We start from the raw sequence: 24707 nt of genomic DNA on the forward strand, positions 1-24707 counted from the left end.
TATATGTCTTGCATTGTGAATTTTTGTGTCTTGTGTTATAAATTTCTGTACCTTAAGAATATAAATTCCGTACCTAGAATAGAATAGTAGTTGTATAACACAAAACATATTATGTGTCTTATGGTCCTTCCTTCCTTTGATGTGGACGAAGGGGGTGGCAGCCATGGGTACCCCCACCTTTGTCCTGGACGAAAATGGAGGTAGCCATGGCTGCTGTAACACCCCACTTTTCTAACTCTTAATTATCTTTCTAAACAGTCATTAACATAATCTAAGTAGTGGAAAACTAGATAAAAGTAGTGAGGGTGTCACCGCCACAACCACCACTCTTGGTGATTGCACAGGCTAAAGGGTAAAACTATAACATACGATTAAGTTTGAGTACTAAAGTAAATACTGAAAAGTAAGGGGGGGAAATACGTCACCCCAAAATAGTCTACAAACATCATCATAAGTATAGGGTCATAAGTCTAAATCCATAAAGACATCATAAATAGAACTAGAGTTTAGACAGCTCAGACTAGGAGACTAATCTAACTCGATCTCTTCTCACTGCTGGGCCCACCTGAAAGGGGTTTTCCAAGCAACACATAGACAAACATGAAAACACCCGTTAGCACGAAGCTAAGTATAACCACACTCAACCCTGTAAAGCATTCTAACATATACTTTGAAAACATTTGATATCATTATAGCAATAAGCTAATCTCAAAACGTCTTTAGTTTATCATATTCTTTCTAAATGCTTGCACCCTATAATATCAGTTGGCATGCTTATATATGAATAAGATTAATCATGTATATTCATGTACATATAAACTTCTCAAATAGCTTATCAAGCAATTCGTGCTTACAGATAGGATCATGTTTAAGGATCATATAACAAGTGTTCACATGCTATCACACTCTTATCACATAGCTTATTAGATAGAACTTCTACTACATCACAATAATCATGCTCAAGGAACATCTTAAGTTAAGCTTTTTATTAAACAATCTTTTACGATGTCCTATTCGCAAACAATCATGTATAACATTATGATCATGATTCTCGTGCAAACTAGTGCCACAATATAATCATAATCTTATGCGATCTAGTGCAACATTATACTCATGTTCATATGAAATCTTGTGCAATAATACCCTCATACTCTTATGCAATTTAGTGCAACAATATACACATATTCATATGCAATCTAGTGTAACAATATACTCATGCTCTTATGCAATCTCGTGCAACAATATACTCATAATCATATGCAATCTCGTGCAACAATGTACTCATGCTCTTATGCAATCTTGTGCAACAATATACTCATATTCATATGCAATCTCGTGCAACAATATATTCATATTCATATGCAATCTAGTATAACAATATACTCATGCTCTTATGCAATCTCGTGCAACAATATACTCATGTTCATATGCAATCTAGCGCGGTAATATAACCATACTCTTATGCAATCTCATGCAGCAATATACTCATACTCATATGCAATCTAGTGCAATAATATAATCATACACTCATATATAAAATAGAGTACTTTCTGTGGAGGTTTCTTTGTTACTTTCTCGAGTCTCTCTTGAATCTCTTTCTTTCTATCGAGTCTATATTGACTCTCGTAATCGAGTCTCTGTTGACTCTCTCTTTTGAGTCTCTGTTGACTCTCTTTCTTGAGTCTCTGTTGACTGTCTTTCTTTTTCTTATACTCGTAGATGGCTTAGGGTTTCACAGAAGTGTGACTTATCCCATCGGGAACGGCATAATTCCGACCCAATATCTCCTACCATCTACGAAACCAATCTCGTGGTTCAAACTCTATGGAATCAGGTATCGAACTATTAGTGTGCACATCCCCTAACCAGGATTTCAAGCCAGGCGGGAAGTTTCCAACCTCGTAACATGGGAATACGCAGCGTTACATACTCTGGGACCGCAATGTCCATAAATATCTCCCGAGAGGAACATAGTCCAAACGGTATCCTCCAAAACCTCACCGATATAGATAATACATAAATATATCTCTCATGCATCAATCTTATGCATGCAACAATTCTATTATTTCTCAATGCATCAAAGAATGATATACCACATGCTTATGGTTTTTGAAAGTATTCTTGGACTCACGTTGGTCCCTTATGCATTTTCGAAATATGCATCATGTGAAATGTCAATAAGCTCTATAATATGATTGTAAATCATGAATACACTAACATGAAGTATTCAAAGATATATCAACATGCTCGGTTCGTAAAATAGCAATTTCTATACATTTCACTTAACAAGTATGCTTCTATTCTCATTGATCAAATAATACAATTTAGTCATGCTTTCATAATAAATCCAATTCTCAAAGGATCTGCTTCTTTACTCAATAAAATTATTATTTGATCACAAAGTCAACAGTTTCTCAAACACAGAGAGTTTGGCAAAACATGCACTGTGTAACATTTCTTCACAAAATCCTTCTTAACATACTTGTTTTTAATCCAAATTCAACGAAATCAAAACCAAAACGTGTCCGAAACGACACGTAGCTGAGCCTCAAGGGCCCGGCCATTGCACAAAATCTCATCAGTACAAACTCAGGGACCTGGGGCGGGACTCCTCATGGTCCGCCCCATGAGCCCCGTTAAAGTGCCGAGACTAGGCAACGGCCCTCTCCAAGGGCCGTGCCCTAGTCCCGTGGTGGCACGGCTATAGCCGACGACCCTTCTGGTGGACCGCGGCTAGGGCCGCCACTCTGATCTGGTGCACACTGTGTTGTGCACCAGATAGACCTCTACCTGCATAATGTTGTCTAAACACTTCCAAAAAAATTCCAACAAATCACAAACACATCTTAGATCACTTCCAAACATAAACACATTAAAACTCATAATTTCTACTCATTTCTAGTCAATATTAGGCTTCACAAAGCCAAAACTAGAGAGGAATCCATGGGGTTATACCTCTTGTAGACCTCTTCTTCTTGCTTGGATCTCTTCTTCCTCTTGGTCTAGCTTGAGCCTCCTTCACCACCTACACTTCCCAACACACCTTCTATCCTTAGCCTATATTCTTAAATACTAAAGAAAACTAGAAGAGAAATGATGCTAGAAAGGAGGATGAACATGCTTACTAGGTTGGAGCTTTTCTCCTTTGATGTTGGCAGCCAAAGAGTGAGGAAGAGGCAAGGAAATGAGATCAGGAAAATGTGATGGAATGAAGGGTTTATATAGGGTTCAAAACCCTAGGACGATACACACAATGATTGGTTGAGGGTAAAGGGGTAATTTCCCCAAGCTAAAAGATTACTTTGTAAGGGATTTTTGGATGTCTTATGGTCCACCATGCATCATGAACCATAGACTAAAATGATAATTCTTTGTTTCTTTGGGGTGGAAAGTGAATTTTCCCAAAAGCTAAATGGATGAACACTTGTTCAAAATTCCCTTTTTAATTCTCCCGGTCTCACTCGGGTAAAATTCTCGATTTAAATCTTGGTACGCAAAGTACCCGAAAATTTTGGAATTTTTGAATGAAATTCATTTCATCGGTGTCGAATTAACTTTAAAAATGGAACAAAATTATTTTATTCATACCCCGATTGATCGCAAAAATTTTTAATAGGGTGAAAAAACTACTTTGGGATTTCTTAATACTGGATTTATAATATGAAATTTTGGGTTGTTACAGCTGCCCCTCCTTCCGATATTGAAGAACGACAAGGTAGTCATGGCTTCATCCACTTTCGTCCTGGACGATGATGGAGACAACAATGGTAGCCCCTTCTTTTTTTCATGGACAATGGGAGGCAGCCATGGTTGTCCCCTCCTTCTTTTGGACTGGACAAAGGGGAGTCATTCACGGCTGCTTCCTTGTTCTTCTAGTCTGAATGAAAGGTTTATCAATGAAGATGTGGTTTTCAAAAGTTCGCTGCAGCAAAGCAAAAATAGATTGTATACACTTTTTTTCTTAATTTTTAATAATATATTATATAATTATTGAATTGTCAAATAAAAAATTATTTTATATATCAAGTGGCATTATGACATCATGTTTTTTAAAAAACTTAAAACTAACTTGTAAAAAATGCTAATTGCAACACCTACAAACTGTCCTCCATGGGCCCGCAAAGAAAACTATGTGTATATGTTGGTTATAAATTTCCATCCATCATTAAATACCTAGAGCTCATGACAAGAAATCAATTTACTGCGAGGTACGCTGACTGCATTTTTTATGAAGATCATTTCGCGGCATTAGGGGGAGATAAAAGACCTTATTTAACAAAATGTCGGGAAATTTCATGGGATGAAAATGATCTGCAGTACCTAGACCCACGTACTAGTCAAACTGAACTAGAAGTTCAGAAAATTATTAATTTGCAAAATTTAGCAAATAACCTGCCAAATGCTTTTGCTGATAGCAGAGGAGTGACCAGGTCCCATATCCTTGCTGTGAATGCTCCACCGAAAGTAGAAGTCCCTGAGGGACCAGATATGCACACTGACACTCCCCATTGTCAGAAGCACGGGAGACCACTTGGTGCAAAAGATTTAAATCCGCAGAAGACGAGAATTGGTAAAATATGTCAATCACTCCAGAAAAATCTTAACCATCCTGAAGACGGAGAACCCAGTGAACCTGCACTTGCTCTAAATAATATGAACACTGGGGACGCGGAACATCCAGATCAGAATATTTTGGGAAATGACAATGATCTGGTTGATAATAATATAGAAACTGCCATAAATTTTGTTGATACAGGAGAAACATATAACATATATTTAATATTCGTCGACGACACATTTGCCTATGCAGCTGCCTGTAATATTCCACATAATAATCTGGATCCAGAACCAAAGTCAATAACAGAGTGCCGGGAGCGCTCTGACTGGTTGAAGTGGAAAGACGCAATTGAGGCAGAGCTTAAATCGCTTAATAAAAGAAAATGTTTGGTCCCACCGTACTTACCCCCAAAGATGTGATCCCAGTAGGATATAAGTGGGTATTCGTACGAAAGAGGAATGAAAACAATGAGGTGGTTAGATATAAAGTGAGATTGGTAGGCCAAGGGTTTACGCAGTGACCCAGAATTGATTTTAAACAGGCATATTCTCATATTATTGATGGCATTTCATTCCACTATTTAATATCACTGGCAATAAACATGAAATTAGATATGTAATTGATGGATGTAGTGACAGCTTACCTTTATGGATCACTAGATGCTGATATATACATGAAAATACCCGATGATATTAAAAATCCCAATACAAGAGAGAAAGATCGAAACATGTGTAGCATCAAACTTCAAAGGTTATTATATGTCTTGAAGTGATCTGGTAGAATGTGGTATAACCATTTGAGTGAATTTCTCCTGAAGAAGGAATATGTGAAAAATGATATTTGTCCTTGTATGTTCATTAAGAAGTCATCTAATGGCTTCTGTATTATATATGTGTATGTCAATGACATGAACATTATTGGGACAAAGAAAGACCTTATAGAAGCGTGTTCATGCTTAAAGGCGGAATTTGAAATGAAAGACTTGGGAAAAACCAAGTTTTGTCTCGACCTGCAAATTGAACATCTCCCCAATGGAATTTTTATTCACCAAGTTAACTATATTAATAAATTATTGGAGAAATTTTATATGGTTAAATCTCATTCCCTTAGCACTCCAATGGTAGTCTGGTCCCTTGAAGCGGGCAAAGACCCATTTAGACCTAAGGAGGATAATGAGGACATACTAGGACTTGAAGTTCCTTACCTAAGTGCTATTAGAGCCTTGCTTTATCTGGCTAATTGCACTAGACATGATATTGCTTTCTCAGTGAATTTACTTGCTAGATTTAGCGCCTCTTCAACCAGAAGACATTGGAGTGCAGTAAAGCATATCTTTAGATATCTCCAAAGGACAAAAGACCTTGGTCTTTATTTTGGAAACAATTAGGACATTACATTAACGGGGTATTCAGATGCTGGTTATATGTCTGACCCTCATAATGCTAAATCTCATACTGGTTATGTTTTTTCTTTGTGGAGGTACAACTATATCTTGGAGGTCCATTAAGCAGAGCCTAGTCGCTGCCTGATCTAATCACTCGGAGATAATTGCTTTATATGAAACCTCACATGAATGCATATGGTTGAGGTCATTGATTCAACATATCCATCGCTCATGTGGTACAATGACCAAAGTTGATTCCCCCACTATCCTATATGAGGACAATGCGGCATGTGTTGAACAGATGAGTAGTGGGTACATTAAAGGAGACCTTACCAAACATATTGCTCCTAAGTTCTATTACCCACATGACCTACAAAAGAGTGGTGAGATACTCATTTAAAAGGTTCGCTCTAGTGAAAGTCTAGCAGATTTGTTCATTAAATCCCTGCCTACATCCACATTTGAGAAGTATCTTTATAAAATTGAGATGCGAAGGCTAGGAAGATTGTTGTCTTCAGGGGGAGCAATAAACTCTAAAGTGTAAATGGATAGACGCTCCAGGAAGCCTTTAAAATCTTGAAGATGGCGCCCGGAAGGCTTATGGTTGTACTCTTTTTTCTTTAGCTAAGTTTTTCTCCCACGGGATTTTTATTAGGCTAAGGTTTTAAATTAAGCAACTGATGCAACACACATTTTATACTGCATGTACTCTTTTCCTCGACTAGGTTTTTCCCACAGGGTTTTTCTAGAGAGGTTTTAACGAGGCATGAGTATAATTATTTAATGGCCAAAGGGGGAGTGTTATAAATACTTTATTATGGATTTATGGCCATTAAACTTGAGACTCTTCATTTGCCTTCTACTTATTACATTGTTTATGATTAAGAATATGAAAGGTTGTATGGATTCCTATAAATTGATAGTGAAGGGCTGAAGGCTAATGAAATGAAGATCATAGATTGTTGTGCTCTAAATCTTGTGTCCTTCTCCCCCTTTTACTTCTCTATACTTTACAAATATATATATATATATATATATATATATATATATATATATATATATATATATATATATATATATATAATGTCAGCGCAATTTTCGTGCAATCATCACGCGATGACCGTGCTAATTGATAAGCCAAACTACAACAATTATATAATTATTAAATTGTTAAATAAAAAATTATTTTATATATCAAGTGGCATCAGAAACATAAAACTAACTTGTAAAAAATTCTAATTGCATAATTTTTTTGTATTTAATATTTCAATTACACACTTTTTTTATTCCATAATTCAATTACGCGAAACGTAAAACTTTAGTCGCCTAGCTTTTTCCAAATTTATCGTACAATTATTACTAACTAACAAATTAATTGATTCTTGGAGAGGCTTTCTACTTTAATTTATACTTGGGGATTTTTCCCAAAGTTAGTTGTTGACTACTGTCCATTTTGTAGCTACGCGCAAGAGACGCCTAAACATTTATTCTGCGAGTGTATTTATGCTAGGGAGATCTGGGAATGTGATGATGTGCTGCAGGGTCGATGTATGCAGTCGTTCATGGATCACTGGCTTGACAACTCGACTGTGGAGCAGGCTATCACACTTGCTGCTATCGTTTGGGCAATTTGGTCAGCGTGGAACGACACAGTGTGGCACAATCTACAGCCATCCGTGATAGGGTTGCGGTGGCATGTGAAGAGGTTGAAAACTTGCTGGAAGGAGTGCTACAGTCAGGGCACAAGGAGGGATGACCAATCTGGCCATACGACACTATGGGAACCACCACCACCTATGTCTTTTAAATGCAATGTTGACGCTGCTACGTTCTCAGATGGGGCTGGTTATGGAGCTATCATTCGAGATCGTAACGGCCGCTTTGTAGCAGTAAGGAATGGACGTATTCTAGGCAGTCGAGATCCATTGATGGTGGAGGCAATTGCGGCCAAGGAGGCGTTAACCTGGCTCAAAGAATTACATTATCATAACATTATTCTTGAGTCGGATTGTTTAAATTCAGCACTGCTTTTAATTCTAGTAGTCTAGATTATTCGTATGTAGATGTAGTTGTAAAGCAATGCCTGTCTATTGCTAATGACATTGGAAGCGTTAGTGTTTGCCATGTCAAGAGAACAGCGAATCGTGTGGCTCACGAACTAGCATGGGCGACCGATTCCTCACCTGTTTCTGGAACGTGGGAATTTATCCCGCCGACTTGTATTTCTGGTTTATTAAGTTTCTAACGAAGTTGTCTCGCATTTGTTTCAAAAAAAAAAAAAAAAGACAAATTTCCGACCACTTTTACTCGGTGGCCGGAAACAAAATTAGTTATAAAATTTAAACTACGGAAAAGAGAAAAAAATTTAGTTTTTGCGACCATATTATTAGGTGGTCGGAAAATCGATGATTTCCTGTGGTGGTCAACTAGCAACCGAAAGGCTAAATTTTTATTCTTTTTTTTTTAATGTTTTATTTATTATTTAATTATAATTATTATAAAGAATTTATTTATTTACTTATTATCATTATTTAATAAATTTAATAAATGTAATTGCTATATAATTAATATATTATTATTATTACTACTACTATTATTAATGCCCTTTAAGTTATGAGTTTTTTTACATATTGATCGGTAATAGTAAATAACTAATACAATTTGTTATTTATTATTTTAGTAAAGTCTTGTTAATTGAACCAGACACATAAAATGAGACGGATGAAGTATTTATTAAATAATTAGTTAATCGATAATTCATAAACGATGTCATTATCTGTTTGAAACATTTAATTTTTTTTCGAAATAATTTTAATTCTTTACAAGATAGTATATGTTTGAAATATTTATGAGGAGCGCATTTCATAACAAGACTCTATATATACAATCGTTATGCCATGGAACCGTGTTCACCATCCATGCTGAAAACGGTCCCAAACTGTAACGGTGCCTACGGGCACCGTTATCTTCCACCAATCTTTCTTTTTTTTTTTTCTTCTTTTTTTTTTTTAAAAAAAAATTAACAACGCGACTTTTCTTCTTCATATTCACATTTTGCGGTTTCACTTCCTCTTCGTTCAAGTTTCTTCAACACTCATAAATTATGAATGTGCAGGTATGAATTTATGAATGTGTAGTTATGAAATTATGAATTTTCTTTTATGAGATTATGAATTTTCCGTTATGAAATTATGAATTTTCTGTGATGAGATTATGAATTTTCTGTTATGAGATTATGAATGTACAGAAAATTCATAATTACATAACTGTAAATTCATAATCTCATAACAGAAAATTCATAATTTAATAAATATTTTACTTTTTTATGAGATTATGAATTTTCTGTTATGAGATTATGAATGTACAGAAAATTCATAATTACATAACTGTAAATTCATAATCTCATAATAGAAAATTTATAATTGAATAAATGTAAATTCATAATCTAAACATAGAATGCAAAATGCCGTTAACAGCACATTAATTAATTTTTTTTTTTTGGTAAAAATGATGCCGTTTGGGACCGTGTTCACAAAGCATGGTGAACATGTTTCCACGGTATAATTTACGCTATATATATATACTAGTTTTTTACGCGCATTGCGCGATTAGGATAATGCCCAATATTTTTTTAAAATAAGTACTCTAAAGTATATAAATGCAAGATTATATTGGAATTGTTCATGCATAGATACTTGAATGTTGAATTTGTGTATTTAAATAGGTAATTCTAAGTTTACAAATGCAAGATAATATAGTCAAGATTGATTATAATTGTCAATAAAATAATTGTATAGGTATGGTTGAAACCAAATACGGGACATAAGGGAGAGCAAATAAAAATTAAGGCATAAAATATTAAATATATACTAATATTGAATAGTTAACTGCTGATTGCCAAACAAGGACATTGCAATGTAGTTTCCCACTTCAATTTGTTGTGTAAATGATTTAAATACTCTTTTTGTCAACAAATCTCCAAGGTAGTTTTTTTTAATGCTACTGGCTCTATTAAAAAGTAGTATCTGTTCCCCAATGTAGTATCCCCAAGGTAGTTAATATGATTGGTTTAATTTTATATATATATATATATATATATATATATATATATATATATATATATATATATATATATATATATATATATATATATATTTAAACAATTATTATTATTATTATTATTATTTTTTTTTTTATTATTATTATTATTATTATTATTATTATTATTATTATTATTATTATTATTATTATTATTATTATTATTATTATGTATACCCTTAGGTCATTTTACATGGTAATCTAGACAGCTAATATTTTCAAATATCTTTTTACCAACTGTTGATATAATTCGCTGGTCAAATCCGCTAATATAGTCCACTAACGTTAATCGCTAACTGCGGATTGTCAATCAAGGACATTGCGAGGTAGTTCTCACTTTTTTGTTGTGAGATTCGAATACTCTCTTTGTCAACAAATCCCTCAAGTAGTTAATATGATTGGCTTTATGAATTATATTTTTTTAATTTTTTCATGGTATTAATAAAATACTTGGTAAATAAATATATAACATTATTTTGTATTATAACTTTGATATTTAATTAAAAAATAGTGCACAAAAAAGATAATAGACAATGTAGTGAATATAATCAATTGATTAATTTGAATGTAAAGAATTTTTACATTGGAGAAATATAAAGACAATATAACTAATAAAATTATTTCTCTTAATTAATTTATTGATAATGAATAATTTTTTTTTAATAAAGACATTGTAGGGATAATGTAGCGAATATAATCAATTGATGAAATTGAATGTAAAGAATTTTTATATTGGAGAAAAAATAAAGACAATATAACTAATGAAATTATTTATCTTATTTAATTTATTGATAATGAATAATTTTTTTTTTGAATAAAGACATTGTAGACACATAATTCTAAATTAAAGAAATGCATATATATGCATGTATTATTTTTTGTTGTAGCTACTAAATTATTATTTAATTTAATAAGAGTAAAATAGAGTACTAATTATGTCAACTTTAATTGGAATAAGGTTCGAACCTAAGACATTTCTTATTGAAATCAATGAGTAAGTTAACGGTGAACTAACAGAAACTAACGGAAAATATAATATTTAACGGAAAAATTAACGGAAAATCATATTCATTAAGGATAAATTAGTAAATCTTAAGGAAAAATTAAAATCTGATCAATCTGAGCCATTCATTTGATTAAAAAATTTGACCGCCATTTTTTTTACCCATTATAGGCCTAACTCTCTTGGGCTCTTATTAGTATATATATAATATATAGTAGATAGATTAGTATAGTAGATAGTATGTGTGTATATATATATATATATATATATATATATATATATATATATATATATATATATATATATATATATATATATATATAACAAGAAAAATACAATATAAGTGTTGTAGAATCCCAGAAGATTATAAGTAGGCCTGTAATTTGGTGGATTAAACTTAATTTGTCGTTTTGAAATTGGGCCTAATTTTTATTGAGAAAATAAAAATGAAAATTTGTGTAAACAACAACGAATCCAAATTGAAAATAGAAAATAAAAGATAATTTCCATAGTACACAAGCCCAAGTGTACTAATGTGGCAAATTATATTGTGCACCGCGGTGCATAATCGATTATGCACCAAGCTTCAAAACGATGTCATTTTGGTTAATGAAAAGAAACGGCACCCGGTATAACCCGGCACCAACCCAATAGGATAGCTCAAGTGGCAAATGAGCTCTCTTTGTGGGGGAGAATTCCGGGATAACCCGGGTTCAATTCCCACAAGTGACGATTCCCTTTAGGCCAGCTTCTGTGCCTCTCGGAGCGAACCGGGTGGACCTGGACCGTTTAACGGACAGAGAAAGACCCGGACCATAATGTGTGGTTTCCACCAAAAAAAAAAGAAAAGAAACGGCACCCGTTTCATGCCGTTCCGAAAAAAGTAACTCTGTTATTTAGTTTAATTTTGTATACACTGCAGTTTCAGTTCAACACAACTACAGTTTCATTTCGATATAACTATAGTTTCATTCGACATTTATACACTCAAATATGTAAAAATGTTATTTAACTTTATTTTATATATACACTATAGTTTTATTAAAACACAACTACAAGATCATTTCGATATAACTACAACTTCATTGCACAATATACACTCAAATGTGTGAAATGTTATTCAGTTTCATTTTATATAAACTACAGTTTCATTTCACCACAACTACAATATCATTTTGATATAACTGCAGTTTCATTTGATAATATATAAAATAATACGTGAGGCAGTGTCGGTTTAGATACACTGTGTCAGTTTAGATATACTGTAGTTTCAGTTGGTAATTAACATACCAAAAAATCCGCGCTTGTTAACAGTAACAGCACACCGTTTCTTTTCTCAAAGAAACGACGTCGTTTTGACCGCGGTCCACGATATAACGACCGCTCATCTATCCAGGGCAAATTATGCTGTAAAACCGTGTCCACCTTGCAAGGTGGACAGAGTTCTAAAACTGTTCATAATTATGAATATATAGTTCAAAAATTATGAACATAGAGTTGTGAACATAATTATGAACATATAGTTCTGTAATTATGAATATAGAGATTCAATAATTGTGAATAGAGTTTATTACCGAAATGGTCCTTCGACTATTGTAAAATTACTAATTTGGTCGACTCCGGCTATGGAGACGAAGAAACCGGTCGGAGTCGAAGAAGGTTTCTTCGTCTCCGGCCGGATTCTGTTTTTTTTTTTTAATAATTAATTTTTAAACTTTATTTATTAAAAAAAAAATTAATTTGGGAAGATAACATGTTAACCTGTTGGAAACATTCAAATTGAAAGAATTGTTTAAAATTGGTTAGTTTTGGGACCCAATTGTTGATTTTTTGAGTTCAATGACCTAATTGCATTATTGTGTGCAATTCAATGGCCTATTTGACCCTTATTCCTATACAAAAAAAAAAAAAAAAAAAAAGGAATAATATTTGTAAATGACAATAGGCAAATTGAAGTTATTTTAATCAACCTACATTATTGTTACAATGGACCTACAGTATTATAATAATGAACTATGGTCCATGTTGCAAGGTGAAACATGGTCCATGATATAATTTGTCGTGGAATATAATTTTTGTACTTGAAAATCACAAGTTCGATTATTACCAACACCCTATTGGTCGAGTTTATCGCACAAGGAGCTATTAGTGTGGTTTATCTCTTTTGTATGGTTATTAGACTATTACACAAGAGCAGGATTTAGTGATTTATCAAGTGTACACCCTTAAATAGTAGCTACGGGTTTTTCTCATCACCAAAAAAAAAAAGAAAAAAAAAAAAGCAAATACCAATATTGGTCCCACGAGTATTAGCAAAATGACAGTTTTGGTGCACATGCTTAATTCCTACCAATTTTCATCCACGCGACTATTGTTTTAGTATCAATTTTCATCCATGCATGACTATTGTTTTAGTGTCAAAATTGATCACGCCCGTCACCCCTTTGTTTAAGACATGCCGAAATCTAAAAAATTTTAGAATATTTTTGTCCTTTTCAACTTAAGACCCCAATTTGAGCATTAATAAAGGGATCTAAGCGCTAAGATCAATTTCAATTCACAGTTCTCCTCCTCAACCTACCTTAATTTGAGGAGGAGAACTACCAATTGAGATCAATCTTAGGGCTTAAATTCCTTTATTCATGCTCAAATTAGGATCTTAATTTGAAAATAACGAAAATATCGTTAATAGTTTCATATTTCGACATGTCTTAAGTGAAGGGATCGGATAACTGACGTAACCAATTTTGACACTAAGACAATAGTCGTTGATGGAAATTAATACTAAAACAATAGTTATAAATGAAAATTGGTACGAATTAAATATGTAAATCAAAACTATCATTTTACTAATACTCGTGAAACCAAAATTAACATTTGTTCAAAAACATTTAAAGAAAAAATAAAACGTAAAAGAAAAACAAAAGCAAAACAAAACAAAAACAATTTCCGAGCTAGTATTGAAAGTGAAATCTGGGAATTGGGTTTTATTAGGTATTTCAAGCTAAAAAATGAAAATAATAAGTGTATCGTATAAAGTAAAATTTTCGTTACATATCTAAAATTTATTAGATGAAAAAAAGAAGTAAAAATTCACTCCATTCCGGTTTATTTCGTAAATATGAGACATACACAAAAATAATGACAAATTATATCGTGCACTACGGTGCATAATCGATTATGCACCGTACATCAAAACGACGTTATTTTGTTTAATGAAAAGAAACCGCATTCGTTTCCCGTCATTCCGCGTCCTTCCGCACAGGGGCAGAGCCAGAACTTAATAGTGTGGGGGCCAACTACGGTCGAGGTACTAAATCAAATATATTGATATCGAGTTAACATATTTTAAAATAATTATTACATTACAAATTTAATAAAGTTTAAAATAAACCATTTATAATTGAATCTATATTAAATTATTTTGCAATATGCTTTTCGATGCACATTGCTTTGTACCATTGAAAGAATGAAAACATTCATGCCTGTTTTAAAAGACTATTGATTATTTCTTGAAAACCCGTCTTCACAACATAACATAATAACAATTGTTTTCTCAAATACATATACTACACAAATACAAAATTTATCTCACAACCACAAATCTGCATAATTAACCAAACAAATGCACCTTGATGTCCATTATTTAGAATCAAACAAAACAACTATTTAAGATAAACAATAGAATATGAAACAAAAACTAACCAAACAAGTAGTTAGAAACAAAATAAAAAACAAAAAATAAAAACAAAAAATAAAAATAAAAAACAAAAAACAAAAATTAACTTGAAAAATATGCATAGATTTTATTTATGACAAATTATCTTGTTATACCGTATATGCGGCATATATGTATGGTTCTTGAGAGAGAAACTAGTAGGTAAGTTAATGATGATGTTTAATTTGAATGTGAGTAAACAATATAGGGAAGACATAATTCAAAATAAGAGAGAACTGGAGAAGTTGAGAAGATACAGAAGTTTATAACTTAACCTGTAAGATTAATTTAAGTGAGAGGGGGACAAATATTTTGAAGGAGTAACAAAATTTTAAAATTCTATAATATTTTTTAAAAAATTAACACATACATAATATTAAAAAAAAAAATTGGGGGAGGCGGGCCAAGGCCCCCATGGAATACACCTGCCTCCGCCACTGCTTCAACAAAAAGTAACTTTGTTATTCAGTTTCATTTTGTATACACTGCAGTTTCAGTTCAACATAACTACAGTTTCATTTCGATATACCTACAGTTTCATTCGATATTTATAGACTCAAATATGTGAAAATGTTATTAAATTTTATTTTATATACACTATAGTTTTATTAAAACATAACTATATGATCATTTTGATATAATTACAGCTTCATTGTACAATATACACTCAAATATGTGAAACGTTATTTAGTTTCATTTTATATACACTGCAGTTTTATTTCACCACAACTACAGTATCATTTTGATATAACTGCAGTTTCATTTGACAATATAAAAATAATACGTGAGGCAGTGTCAATTTAGATATATTGTAGTGTCAGTTGGTAATTAACATACAAAAAAATGCGTGCTCCGATAACACTAATGGCGCGCCGTTTCTTTACTTAAAAAAAAGGCGTTGTTTACCTGCATAGACAGCTCAACTGGTCATAGAGGTGAAAGTTTGGAAGAATGACCAGGGACCGAGTCTCACCAGCGGCAGTGTGGAGCAACCTCTCAAAGTGAGGGGGTTCCTTGTGCGCAGTGAGCAAAGATCTAGCGCGCATCTGTGGTTCCATCCTCCCAAATGCTCTGAGTCAGGGTGTAGGAGACCCTTAGGATTGAGGTTTAGTCTTTGGAAGAAAAAAAAAAACGTCATTTTGACCGCAGTGCACGTACACCGCGATCCATGATATAACGACCCAATAATAATTGATATACTCGATCTCATTTTAAATGTCGCCATCTAATTATTGAGGTTTAGTCTTTGGAAGAAAAAAAAAAAAACGTCATTTTGACCGCAGTACACGTACACCGCGATCCATGATATAACGACCCAATAATAATTGATATACTCGATCTCATTTTAAATGTCGCCATCTAATTATTGGCTGGCTGCACCTAGACTTTTCCACGAGTATTTTGCGTGAATAGACAACTCAATTTTTTGCATGTTCAAATTAACCACTAATCTAATCACTAGTATTCAGTAATCATTCAATACAATAACAATAATCATTCTTCCAGAACCCCAACCCTAAGGGTCCCCTACACCCCGGCCCGACAGAGTATTTGGGAGGATGTAAATCATGGTGACTCAACTGAACATGAACCACAGAGGCTAGACCGGTGCTCACTACGCACAAGAAGCCCCCCTCACTTTGAGAGGTTGCTCCCACACTGCTGCTGGTGAGACTCAATCCTGATCATTCTTCCAAAGTTTTATCTCTATGACCAGTTGAGCTACCCACGTGGGCACAATAACAATAATCAGCTTTACTTTGTTGATGTGCAATGAATAATAATCAGCTTTTAATATGATTCATAATTTTTTAAAAAAATTTATTCTACTCAATTAATATAAGCCATGTGTAGAAAACAAAAACACGCTTGAATACAATTAATAGTTTCCTTCAATAACTCATCACGCTTTCATTTTCACTTAGACATCCTACCAAATGAAATAAATGGCATTTCAACAACCAAAAAAAAAAAAAAAAAAAACAAACAAACAAACAAACAACAACAATGTAGTACCCGATCGACCTCACTTAAAGTAGGATACAACATCATAGAATTTATTTTACACTTGAAGAACTCAAATCACGTACAAAACCAAACATATATATTATCAGTTAGCCCTTCTGCAATTCTTCCTGATCTCACCACTAGACCCGGTGAGAGGGCTAATATCGCCCATCTTGATCATGGCCTTCACAAAATCGGAGTCGAATGACGCCTGGTTTTGGCTGTATTTTTGAACGATGGAATCGGTGGATCCGCCATTGAAGAGCACTTGGTCGGAGTGGAGAAGTCCCTTCTTGGCAAGCAGGTTCTTGTAGTAGTTGTTGTCGAAGAAAGCCTGGGTTTTAAAGTCAAGAGGGGCTAAGTTGTTGTCCCCTGACCCTGTCTGGCTCGGACATGTTTGTTGTCTTGTCTTAGCGAAGGATGAGTCAATGTTGGTCTCGTTGTAAATTCGCCTCCTAAAAACTGTACACCTCGCTTTTCCAATTGTGTGTGCGCCTGTATATATATATATGTTTATCAAATATACCCTACTTTAGCAAATACATATTTATATGTGTTTGTTTGGTAAATGACTGATAGCTGATTTGGTTAATTAGAATGTGTAATTAGTTGATAACATTAGTTGATGGTAGAAAAGTGTTTAGTAGTTATTAGTTGTTAGCTGTTGAGTATAATTTCTTTTCTAAAAATACTAATTGAAAAAATTGTTTTGAGTAGCTTTTTGAATTTTTGAATTTCTGGAGCTACAAAAAAATTAATTAACCAAACACTTATTTTAATTTTTTTAACTAAGTCAAACAATTAATAGTGGTTAAATAAGTCAAAATTGGTTGATAAGCTAACTATTTTTACCAAACAAGACCATAGTGTTAGGATCAAGCACTTACCGCTACGCCAAAAACTATAACTATGATGCTGGACTTGGCCCTTATTGGCCTCCGCCCAACAATTCTCTGGCCTCTCAGCACCAGCTGTCCGTGACCGAGCTCTGATACCACTTGTTAGTATTAAATATTCACCACCACGTACGCTAAAAAATATCGCTGGAAGCGAAATGCAACTTTATTTTCTTATATCATCACACATTTTCGACAGCCAAGATGTTGAACTTGACTATTTACTGGCCTCCGCCCACCAATTCTTCTAGTCACGTTTTGCTGGACTTGGCCCTTACCGACCTCCGTCCGACACATAGTATGCACTTAATTTGTTGTTTTAACTAATGTTAACATAAATTTTTGTCGAACCTGATAAAGCAACCATATCCCTAGCAGAGAGACCTTTGTTTTGGAACCTTGTGATGAGATTGTTGAGCGTTGCTGTCGGAGGTGGGATTACACCGCTGTTGGCTGCAGACAGGCTGGCTGTTTTGGAGTCTCTCCTTCCGAGTTTCACATTCCAGTTTGGTCCTCCAAGCTGTAAGAAGAGAAAATATAATAAAACCATTGGCCCTTTGGGAGTAGTTATGTATAAAAGTAGTAATTAACTATGTGTACAGGGAGAAATAGCCTCATTGAATTGGGTTAAGGTATTACCAAAACAACCGAGTCACGAGCAGCAATAGTGACAATATCTGCACAAGACACAACGCCTGGACATACTTTTTCAACTGCCGATTTGATGCTGTCAATGACATTGAACCCCCTAACAGAATTGTTGTTAGGACCAGCAGTTTTTTCTCCAGTAAAGGAAGAGGTATCGTCTAGAAGAATGGATCCATCGCAACCCTGTTTAATCAAACAATATCTTGTCTCTTAAATACAAACTTTAATTTTTAATTATAATTCTTTCATAAAAAAAATTACTATTTTTAATTTAGTAGTACTCAACATAATAACATCTATGCCGATAATAAAAAGTAAACTGTTAAAAACCACTCACGTCACTCTCACTCAGTCACATCAAGCAAAATTCATATTTATAAGATCAAATAATTAAACTTTTTGTATACTATATAATATACTCCGTATAACATACAAGGCAAAAAAATAGTTTATGACCGGTGAAATACACACTTGATTCTGTTTGGTAAAATAGTTAGCCTAGGTCAATTTTGACTTATTTAACCACTATTAATTAGTTTTTGACTTGATTTAAAAATCAATATAAGTGTTTGGTTAATTAGCTTTTTTACTCTAAAATGCTAAAATTCAAAAAACTATTCAAAGCAAATAAGCAACTTTTTCAATTACCTTTTTGAGAAAAGATATTATACCAAACAGCTATCAGCTAACAGCTAATTTATCAAACACCTTTCTACAATCAGCTAATGTTATTAACTAGTTATACCCTCTAATTAACCCAATCAGCTAACAGCTATTGACTCTGTTTGGTAAAAAATTGGCCTATAAGCCAATTGTAGCTTATTTGTCCACTATTAATTGTTTGATTTTAGTTAAAATATCAATATAAGTGTTTGGTTAATTAGCTTTTTGCAACTCCAAAATGCTAAAATTCAAAAAGCTACTCCAAGCAACTTTTTCAATTAGCTTTTTCAGAAAAGAAATTATACCAAACAGCTATCCGCTAACAGCTAATTTACCAAACACGTTTCTACAACAACTAATGTTATCAACTAGTTATAATCTCGAATTAACACAATCGGCTAATAGCTAACATCTATTAACTAACCGCCATTTACCAAACATGTCCATTAACTAACAACCATTAAAATGGGGATCATGATAGAAAATAATGAAATATGTATATTACTTGGACAAAGCAATCATGGAAGTGGAGGCGAAGGAGCGAAGCACCCATACGCTTTTCCTTGTTGACTGCAGATTTTACGACTGATTTTACAGTAGCAAGCAACTTGGGACAACTCTTGGAGTAGAAATTGGTGGAGAGCTGCGCAGAAGTGCTACCCGACAACATGGAAATAACAAGAACAATCAAAACGACCATCATTCTTGCTCTTGTTGTCCAACAAGATGAAGAAAAAGAAGAAGAAGAAGAAGAAGAAAAAGCAACCATTGTACAAATCAAATGCAAACAAGGTTGTTTAGTAGATAATTAACGAGATAATAATGCGTGTGTGTGGAACACAATGGATAGACTAGTAGGTATATATAGTGATTAGTGAGAGGGGAAATTGATATTTTTTGGTTTAGCAAGAAGCAGCCATTAAGCTTTGCTACCTAATCCGATGGACTTTTGCATGTGATCACGGAAGACTTTTCTACGTCTAACCGTGAGGAGACAAAGTACGCCAACATAAGGTGACGATTTCCTAGCTACATAGTAATTCCAACTAAACTGGTCAGACTGTTAGCTTAATAATTACTCCTTACAAAGTTTTAAATTGAATTTCTTATAAGAGATAAACTGGTCAGAGTGTTAGCTTAATAATTACTCCTTACAAAGTTTTAAATTGAATTTCTTATAAGAGTTGTGGATTGGCCTTCACTACTGGAAATTCTGAAATTTTCGACCACCTGAAAGTTATCTTAAATCAAGTCAAAAGCCTTGTTCTGACCACTTTTAATATCCGAAAAAACCCTTGTTGCTATTTCTGACCATTTTTGACTTTCAATTGTTATAAGCAATTTAGGTTGGTTTTTTTTTTTTTTTTTTTTTTTTTTTTTTTTTTTTTTTTTTTTTTACTAAAGTCACAAGGAAATAATGCGGGTGTTGGTTTTGTGACCTAGGGTAGTCACTCGGCGGGCCAACATAACCGATCAAACGAGAAATAAAATGTAAAAATTAAATAGGGATGAGAATATTAACGTGGAAATCGAAAGGTAAAAACTACGAACCTTTTTGGGATGTGCCAAGCCAGAAATTCATTATTTTGTTTGTTGATGATTTTGTACATATTGTATTGGTGTGTTCTCTCGTGAGAGATGGAGCGGTCCTCAACTTGTTCCAGACTTCCCCTTTTAGAAGAGATGGGTAATCAGGGGTAATAATGAGATTTTATGGGTAATAAATGAAAGATAATGAGATTTAATGGGTGATAAATGAGAAATAATGGGTAATAATTGGAATATTTATGGGGCAATTAGTTGGAGGTTATAGAAAAATAATTAGGGGGTCAATACTAACATCAATTATACTGTGACCGCGGTCCACAAAACTTTGTGGATCGTGGTTCAAAAACGACAGACACTATAGTGTGTTTAAATGAAACTGTAGTTGTGTTGAAATGAAACTGCAGTGTATACAAAATGAAACTGAATAACAATTTCACATATTTGAATGTATATTGTCCAAAGAAACTGTAATTATATCAAAATAATATTGTAATTGTGTTGAAATGGAACTGCAGTGTATATTTGATATCTGGACCACAATGCATTGTGGACCACGGTCCATAGTATAATTTGCCAAATACTAACTTGTTCCCAAGTCCCATGTCTGACTGTTTGTTAGGTGGTACCCACTGGACATCCATCATTAAGCTTTCCTGTGAATCATTAAAAGATTTACTAATGTCAAAAGCAATCTCAACTGAATTGGTCTGACAATTAACTTAATAATTACAAAATTTTAAATTTAATTTTTTTTATAAAAACTATTTATTGGCCATAGCTTCTCAATATAAATCAATCAACTTTAAACAACTTAAACTAATTTCACCCAACGCTGGCAAATTATGCTGTGCATCCGTATGCACCAAGCATGGTGCATACGGATGCAAAAACGACGTCGTTTTTATAAAACGCGCGTCTCCCCTTAAAAAAAAAAAATTAGGTTCGAAATTATAATTCCATAATCGATGAACTATAATTCCATAATCGATGAACTATAATTCCATAATTGATGAACTATAATTCCATAATCTAATATATGAACTAAAATTTTCAGAATGAATGAACTAAAATTCCAGAATCTATGAACTAAAATTTCAGAATCGATGAACTATAATTCCAGAATCGATGAACTATAGTTCCATAATCGATGAACTATAATTCCATAATCCATGAACTAAAATTTCATAATGAATGAACAAAATAATGTTGTTACTAGGAATCAAACCTGAATTTTTTTTTTAAAGGAGAGACGCGCGTTTTTAATAAAACGACGTCGTTTTTGCATCTGTATGCACCATGCATGGTGCATACAGATGCACAGCATAACTATTCCCCAACGCCGAGGCGAGGCGACTTCCCGGGATGGCACCTTTTGATAGCGTGGGCTTTTCGATAAATTAAAGGATTTGCTAACTGTGTTGTAATAATTTAATTTTCATTTTGATAAAAGTCTAAAAACACGTTTTTCGTACGTAAGTTCAAATTAACTTAATTAAGGTTAGTTTGAAAGTTCCTCGTCACCATATATAATCATCATATAAATAAGAGCCGGAGAAAAGGATGCTACCTGCAGCCATCTAGCCAGCTAAGTTGTCATGCCAATTCAAAGTCTGCTAACATTATCCTGTACCAAATATACTATAAAAAAGTAGACCTTCAGAATTTGTGTAAATAAATTCGTTAATAAGTTAACACAATTATAAAGATTGGTTGAATCGGCCCTATGATCCGGAGAAGTTAAGACTGTCCTATTTGCTATGTTTTCTGAGAAGGCCCCGAGGCCGGTTGATATGAATTCGGGTTTTTATCAGCAATTTTGGGATATTGTGAGGACAGATGTCACTGATTTTGTTCTGGATTGTTTGAATTCGGGATCTTTACCAACTGGGCTTAATGAGTCGAATGTGGTGTTGATCCCTAAGAAACAGTCCCCGGAATTAGTAACTGACATGGCCGATTGCCCTTAATTAGTAATGTGGTGTATAAGATAATTGTCAAGGTTATTGCTAATCGGATGAAACCGTTGTTGGGTGATATTATATCTGTGTCGCAGAGTGCTTTTCTCCTAGGCAGACTTATCACGGATAATATTTTGGTTGCTGCTGAGGTGGGCATTTTTTGAATAGAAAGCAGTTGGGTCGTGTTGGGTGGGTGCGCTGAAGTTAGATATGACCAAAGCTTATGACAGAATGGAGTGGTCTTTTTTGAAGAAGATGCTTTTGGCCTTGGGTTTTCAGGGAGGTGGGTGAATCTGATTATGGAATGTGTCACAACTGTGTCTTATAATATAATGATTAATGGGGTTTATGGGGGGCAGTGAATCCCAACGCGGGGTCTCCGTCAAGGAGATCCTTTGTCTTCATATTCATTATTTGTGCGGAGGGATTATCTTTGTTGTTGCAGCAGGCCCAGGATAGAGGTGATTTCATGGTATAAGGGTGGCAAGGGGGAGGGGGGGGGGGGTCCCGCTCTCTCACATCTATTTTTTGTAAATGATAGTCTCCTTTTCTTTAAGGCAAATGTACAGGAAGCAGGGCGGTCAAAATGTGTCTTACATCTTATGAGGAACTTTCTGGCCAAACTATTAACTATCACAAATCAAACATTTACTTTAGCAAGAATACCCAGCTTGCAGATAGAAATTCAGTGACGGCTATGTTTGGAGTGCAGCAGGTAACAAATTTTGAAAATTATCTGGGTTTGCCGACCTTTGTTGGAAGGAATAAACGTGCTGTTTTTGCATATATTGAGGATAAGGTCGGGCAGAGAATAGGCTCATGGAATAAGAAATTTTTATCACGGGCAGGGAAGGAAATATTGTTAAAATTTGTGGCACAGGCCATGCCTACATTTACTATAAGTGTTTTCCTACTACTTTGACTCATTGTGTAAGAACCTGGAGCGGACTATGAACATGTTTTTGTGGGGGTAACGGGAGGGATGGTGGAGGAAGTCATTTTTACCCAAAACATACTTATTTTCCTTTGACTAAGGCATCATTTTCCATTGAACTCATTTTCCCCCTCTTGCTAAAACTCTGAAAACATTTTCTGGAAGTCATTTTCCGGGTTTCCAAACGCACCCCTAATGTTTTAGCACATTCGTTAGCTACCGCAGCCTACTCACAGGCAGACTCTATGGTGTGGGAGGATGTTCCTCCTGCGTTTGTTTCAGTTTTGATTGATTAATATACACAGCAGTTTTCTTTCAAAAAAAAAAAAAAAAAAGTTAACACAATTATAATAACTCTATATATGGATATAGCCCGTCAAAATTAATAGAGTTTTAAATACAAAAAAAACGAATACAATTTTTTAAAAAATTAATAAGATAGACATGTTTAATTAAAATAAGTTTCAAGTTTTAAATACAAAAAAAACGAATACAATTTTTTAAAAAATTAATAAGATAGACATGTTTAATTAAAATAAGTTTCAGATTCACGCAACAAGCTAGATAAACAACCTATTTAAGCTCATTAATAATATCAATATGAGTTTTAAAATAAAAAATAGAACTTCAAAAGTTACTGGCTCTATTACATTGTAGTGACCAATAACGCCTCCACTGAGGCTTGAACTCATAATCTTTCAAATGGAAGTCCAACCCGGATACCATTAGACCACATAGTCCTGGTAAATTGTCTACAATTAAATATTCATAAAATGATAAAATAACATCTAAAAATTGTAATTAATACTATGCTTGATGGATTAGACGGGTCCTTAATGAGTTAATTAAGTGAATTAATCCACTAAGACATGAAATTTGAAAGGTTCTTAACGAGTAGTTAATGACATGTGACACGTTAAAACTAAACACTAATTGATTTTTTTTTTTTTTTGTCAACTTCTGGATCATGCATGCTAATAATAAGTCATGTTAATTATAAGTCTATATAAAAGATATAAAAATAATATAATTAATTAACTTGAACGGTAAAATATATATGTATGAACATGGTAAACTTTGTGTTTATACTAACATAACTAAATCTCCAGTCTTTATTAGAGGTTAAAAATAAAGTGGTATAGTATATTGTAATCTTTTAATTTAAAGATTCTATATTTTTCATATGATGGATTGACTTTTGATAGGTGCTTAATTTTTTTACTATTATTCTATTAATTATAACTAAATCAACGCCGTTATGCAAGGGTTTCACGCGCGTAGCGTAGCTCGTG

The 24707-nt window shown here is 33.6% G+C and overlaps 1 protein-coding gene across 4 annotated transcripts in view; it reads right to left on the minus strand.

The window, feature by feature from the left end:
• Window positions 1–19877, minus strand: part of LOC109156394 (peroxidase 4-like) — a 49734-nt gene extending 29857 nt beyond the window's left edge. Inside the window, exons 1-5 of one of the 4 annotated variants that reach the window (XM_019304237.1) lie at window positions 19481–19824; window positions 18304–18495; window positions 18016–18184; window positions 16862–17263; window positions 10284–10293 (exon numbers count right to left, since the gene is read on the minus strand). In XM_019304237.1, the coding sequence (XP_019159782.1) occupies window positions 16872–17263; window positions 18016–18184; window positions 18304–18495; window positions 19481–19744 (1017 nt within the window). In that variant the 5' untranslated portion in view covers window positions 19745–19824 and the 3' untranslated portion in view covers window positions 10284–10293; window positions 16862–16871. Of the gene's footprint in view, window positions 1–10283; window positions 10294–16089; window positions 16101–16861; window positions 17264–18015; window positions 18185–18303; window positions 18496–19480 lie in introns of those variants that run through there. The other 3 variants (XM_019304239.1, XM_019304235.1, XM_019304236.1) reach the window with 3 other exon arrangements.
• Between the last annotated feature and the right edge of the window lie 4830 nt (window positions 19878–24707).

The sequence above is a fragment of the Ipomoea nil genome, unplaced genomic scaffold (assembly GCF_001879475.1).
Source record: "Ipomoea nil cultivar Tokyo-kokei standard unplaced genomic scaffold, Asagao_1.1 scaffold2705, whole genome shotgun sequence".
NCBI lineage: Eukaryota > Viridiplantae > Streptophyta > Magnoliopsida > Solanales > Convolvulaceae > Ipomoea > Ipomoea nil.